The sequence below is a fragment of the Quercus lobata genome, chromosome 10 (assembly GCF_001633185.2).
Source record: "Quercus lobata isolate SW786 chromosome 10, ValleyOak3.0 Primary Assembly, whole genome shotgun sequence".
In the NCBI taxonomy this organism is placed as follows: Eukaryota; Viridiplantae; Streptophyta; class Magnoliopsida; order Fagales; family Fagaceae; genus Quercus; species Quercus lobata.
In genome coordinates, this window is record NC_044913.1 from 41128087 (window position 1) to 41133830 (window position 5744).

Below are 5744 nucleotides of genomic sequence, written 5' to 3' on the forward strand. Positions count from 1 at the left end.
ATCTCTTCTCAGCCAGTAGAAAAAAGAAAAAAGAAAAAAAAAAGCAAAAAGCAAAAGTCCTTTTGAATATTTTAAAATTCAAAACAATGAATTTTAATTCCGTAATGGATAATAATTTTGGAACCCTATCATTTAAGTAAAAGGAAAATTAGTGCATAACATTTTTAATATCAATTTAACAAAGTTTGGTCATATCAATGTAGGAAAGTGTTTTTTACCTTTAAGTTTAGAATGAAGTGTCATTTTCTTAAATCTCAAGAGAAGCGAGTATAATTACCCCAATAAAGAATAGCCAAATATGTATATTAAAAAACCCTAATGAAATGATACCAAAATTAAACCAAAAAAAAATTTTTAACCAAAAAAAAAAAAAAAAAAGCCAACGCAAAAAAAGGGGATAAAACGTAGGACACCAAGCATTGTAGGAGTGAACATCAATCCAAAAAGTTACCTTAAAATTATGCTTAAATATCGAATAACAAACTACATAAAATAAACTCTAATTATTAAATGATTGGGCTCAATAGGATTTCAAGCCTAATTATTAGTAGGCTTCATCCTTAAGACCATAGAGTCAGCCGTCTTGTTTTTGCTTTTACGCCCAGAAGAGCATTAGTATTTGAGAATGTAAAATAATATATATTTTACATCTTTAAACACCACTTTATCTATTTTATCAACTTATTTCGTAACTCACTTCACATCTTAGTTTCTATTTTTAGTACCCATTTGGATTCAACTTAATCCTACATCTACCATCTACGTTTTGCAACAACATTTTCAGTCTTTTTTTTTCTCCTGCACATGAACAGTAATTTTACTATACAGGGGACAAAAATATTGTTCATGCACGATTCACATACTATTCATAGATCCCACAACACTATTCACCCATTTAAAAATTATTTTGTTACAATATTTTTAGTTTTCAATTTCAACAACAATAAATCCAATTCAAACATATCCTTAGATTCATCCCATTAAAATAATATAAACCAACCATCAAATAATAATATAATATACACTTCACACTTCTCTCTTCTTCTCTCTCCATTAAACCCACAGCCAGCAATCACCACCACAACCCATTACCACCAGTAACCCACCAAAACCATCACCACCACAACCACTGAAAACCACAGAATCCAAAAAAAAAGAAAAAAAAAGAAAAAAGAAAGAAAACAAAAAAACAAACCACAACACCAGCCACCATCGCCAAACCACAACAACCCACAAATCAGCAGTCATCACCACTACAGCACTAACTCATCACAGACCCAAAAATTTAAACAAAATTTCCATACCCACAGAACCACAAACAACCACCGAGATCCACATCCATTGCCATTGCCAAACCCACCACCGAATCACCAGCCACCACCGCCAATCAAACACCACGACCTAAGACCAATATTCAAAACCCGAACGACCAAGAAACCACGACCCATGCGAGCCACGAGCCAAGGCCCAAGGCCTACGACCCACGCGAGCCACACCGATCTGCCACCACCAAACCTGGCCACCTAAAGCCTAAAGGCCAATCTGCCACGCCGATCTGCTACCACCAAACCCGCCCATTGATTTAACTCCACCACCATCGGAACGCCACCACTGAACCAGCAATCACCGATTCAGAGAGAGGGAGACCGAGAAAGGGAAAAAAGAATAGAGAAATAGAGAGAGAAGAGTGGGAAATGGAGAAGAGAGAAATAGAGAGAGAAGACATAGAGATGGAGAAGTTAGATGAATGGAGAGGAGTGGGAGAGAGCAAGAAAGGGGAAAAAGAATAATGAGATGAGGGAGAGTCAGAGGAGAGAGAAAAAAGGACTAATAAAATAATAATATTTTTTATACAACCTGTGAATATTTGCAACCTCACTGTAGCGGGGTGGGAAAAATTTTGGGTTTAACAACTGGGATGGAGCTTGTTTTTAAGGAATTAGGAAGTAAAATAGCAACTGAGGGCTAGTGCTCTAAGAGCAACCACATCAGCTCGTGGAAAAAATTCTGTTTATTTTACACAAAAAACTTACTTTTTCTATTTTACACCATTATTTTTACAAAACACCCACATCAGTTTATCTATTTTACAAGACTATTTAATAAAATATTCATTATTTATCAATTTTTTATTATTTTCCCTAATGGTTATACTTTTTTAATTTAAACTTATATTTTTAGTAAACTACCAACATCGGTGGCTCGGTCAATAGAGCCGCTTGTGGTGGAGGTTTGATGGCCCACCGGATTGGTGTCTCCGACCATTGTACCGCCATCACCTGTGGGCCGATTGTTGTAATAGTGTCTCTGACGACCGCCGTCGAATCGATGTCTCCGACGACCGTCGCCGAATCGATGTCTCCGACGACCGCCGCCGAATTGATGTCTCCAACCACCGTATTACTAGAATCGGTGACCGAATTGATACTGTTGAATCGATGTCTTCGATCAACGGTCATTTTTTTTTTTTTTGACCCAACGATCATAATTTTTATTGTTATATCTACTGGTCATAATTTTGAAATTCAAACGGTAAATTCAAACTTAACTTTAAACCCAATGGTAAATTCAAACATAAATGTCATATTTTTTAAACTTTAAATCCAATGGTAAATTCAAACCTAAAGGTCATATTTTTTTTTTTTTAACTTTAAACCCAATAGTAAATTCAAACCTAAAGATCATACTTTTTTAAACTTTAAACCCAATGATAAATTCAAACCTAAAGGTCATATTTTTTAACTTTAAACCCAATGGTAAATTCAAACCTAAAGGTCATATTTTTTTTAACTTTAAACCCAATGGTAAATTCAAACCTAAAGGTCATTTTTTTTTTAACTTTAAACCCAATGGTAAATTCAAACCTAAAGGTCATATTTTTTTTAACTTTAAATCCAATGGTAAATTCAAACCTAAAGGTCATATTTTTTTTAACTTTAAACCAAATTGTAAATTCAAACGTAAAGGTCATATTTTTTTTAACTTTAAATCCAATAATAAATTCAAACCTAAAGGTCATATTTTTTTTTAACTTTAAATCCAATGGTAAATTCAAACCTAAAGGTCATTTTTTTTTTTTTTTTAACTTTAAACCAAATTGTAAATTCAAACCTAAATGTCATATTTTTTAACTTTAAACCCAATGATAAATTCAAACCTAATGGTCATATTTTTTAACTTTAAACCTAATGGTAAATTCAAACCTAAAGGTCAAATTTTTGAAATTCAAACTCAAGTCACATTCTTGCTCTATAAATGTGACCATTTTCTCTCTAATTTCCACCTACTTCTACAAAATTATCTATTCCATTCGGTTTTTGTTCTCTCTTAATGGATTTCTATTATGACATTGATTTTATTTTTCCAAATGATGAGCCTCCATTTGACTCATCTTCTGATGATGATGAGACGGAGCTTACTCTAGCTATTACCATAGAAGAACTAAAGAATGAAGGAGCATCAACATCACGTTATCGTTCGGTTCAACCTTGCAGGTTTATCTGGCGTAATCCTTTGCAAGGTCATGATAGGCTTTTCCATGATTATTTTGCTGAAACACCAGTGTATCCTCCTAATGTATTTCGAAGGAGGTTTTGAATGAGTCGTTCTCTTTTTCTACGTATCCATTCAAGAGTTGAAGCTACTGAACCATACTTTGTTCAAAAAAGAAATGCGGCTAACACACTTGGGTTGTCTTCCCTTCAAAAGATGACCGCTGCAATCAGAATGCTTGCTTATGGAGTGTCGGCTGATTTCATGGATGAATACATAAGGATTGGAGAAACCACTACAATAAAAAGCTTAAAAAAATTTGTTAAAGCGGTAGTTTCAATCTTTTCTGAAGAGTACTTGAGGTCACCAAACAACAATGACATTGCAAGGTTGTTAGCAGTTGGCCAACATCGTGGATTTCCAGGAATGCTAGGGAGCATCGATTGCATGCATTGGAAATGGAAGAATTGTCCAAGTAAGTGGAAAGGTCAATATATTGGTCATACACATGATCCAACGATAATTTTGGAAATTGTGGCGTCGTATGACCTTTGGGTATGGCATGCATTTTTTGGGTTACCGAGGTCTCACAATGACATCAATGTCCTAGAGCAGTCTTTTGTATTTTCTGAGCTTGCTGAAGGGCGTGGCTTCTCTGGTTAATTACTCGATAAATGGTAATAACTATTCAATGGGGTACTAGCTTGCAGATGGTATATATCCATCATGGGCAACATTTGTCAAAACAATTCCAACACCACAAGACCGTAAAAGACAACATTTTGCTTCCGCACAAGAGGCGGTCAGGAAGGATGTCGAACGTGCATTTGGAGTACTTTAAACGCGATTTGCAATTGTGCATGGGCCTGCACGTTTTTTCCATCTTGAAACGCTTAAGGACATTATGATGGCATGTATAATATTGCATAATATGATCGTTGAAGATGAGCGACATACTTAACTTGGAGCAAATGACTTTGATTATGATCAAATTAACGATAATGGACCCGAACCGGTGTCACATAATCCCACTTGTAACCTTATGCAATTCATTGAATGTCATAATTCCATTAGAGATAGAGGAATTCATTCTCAACTTCAAGCAGATCTCGTTGAGCATCTATGGCAACTACAAGGCCAGTCGTAGGAATTTGTAATTCTAAATTTCTAAGCATTACTACTTTTATTAAATGTGAACCTTCGTTGGAATTTGAAATTTTCTAAGTTTAATATTACTAAGTTTCCAAAAAATTGAGACAACAAAAAGCCGTATATAAGTTGACAAACCCTTAGGTCACGTTTGTCAACTCAAGTTTAGTTGTAAACTTGCACTAGATACTATCCTGATCATTGGTCATTTTTAACACAACTGTAGCTATTCAACAAAGCTTATTTGCTTAGTAAATCAGTATAGGTAGCCTAAAGCAAACACCTTTTCTACTATACATTGACATTCTATACCTAATAATTCATTTGGTAAAAGTCCATTCATAATTTATAGTTATTCAATAATTTAAAACACAGCAGAACAATAATGTAGAACCATGCATCACAATAATTTTTCTTTCTTTATCTCAAATAGGGGTATTTAACCCCCTGCTAACAGCAGAAAAGTAATGCAGAACTATGCAGAAAATCATGTCTGCAGAATTCAGAAAAATAACATTATGCAGAAAAATAATTATGCAAAAAAATAACAATATGTAGAAAAATAACATTATGCAGAAAAATGACACTGCAGAAAAATGACACTATGCAGAAAAATAACACTATGCAGAAAAATAACACTATGCAGAAAAATAATTATGCAGAAAAATAACATTATGCAGAAAAATGATACTATGCAGAAAAATAACAATATGCAGAAAAATAACACTGCAGAACAATAACACTGCAGAAAAATAATTATGCAGAAAAATGACACTATGCAGAAAAATCACACTATGCAGAAAAATAATTATGCAGAAAAATAACATTATGCAGAAAAATGATACTATGCAGAAAAATAACAGTATGCAGAAAAATACCAATATGCAGAAAAATAACATTGCAGAACAATAACACTATGCAAAACGATGACACTATACAGATAAATGACACTGCAGAAAAATAACATTATGCAGAACAATAACACTATGCAGAAAAATAATTATGCAGAAAAATAACATTATGCAGAAAAATGATACTATGTAGAACAATAACACTATGTAGAACAATGACACTATGCAAAACAATGACACTATGCAGAAAAA

General features: G+C 33.8%; 1 protein-coding gene across 1 annotated transcript; it reads left to right on the forward strand.

Annotated features, from left to right (window-relative positions):
• The first annotated feature begins 3708 nt into the window (after positions 1 to 3708).
• Positions 3709 to 4155, forward strand: LOC115964758. The gene has a single exon (XM_031084013.1). The coding sequence runs from the start codon at positions 3709 to 3711 to the stop codon at positions 4153 to 4155; it is 447 nt and encodes a 148-aa protein (XP_030939873.1).
• The last annotated feature ends 1589 nt before the right edge of the window (positions 4156 to 5744 follow it).

Coding starts and splice junctions, on each gene's coding strand:
- LOC115964758 (XM_031084013.1), top strand. CDS start 3,709: ATGACCGCTGCAATCAGAATGCTTGCTTATGGAGTGTCGGCTGATTTC.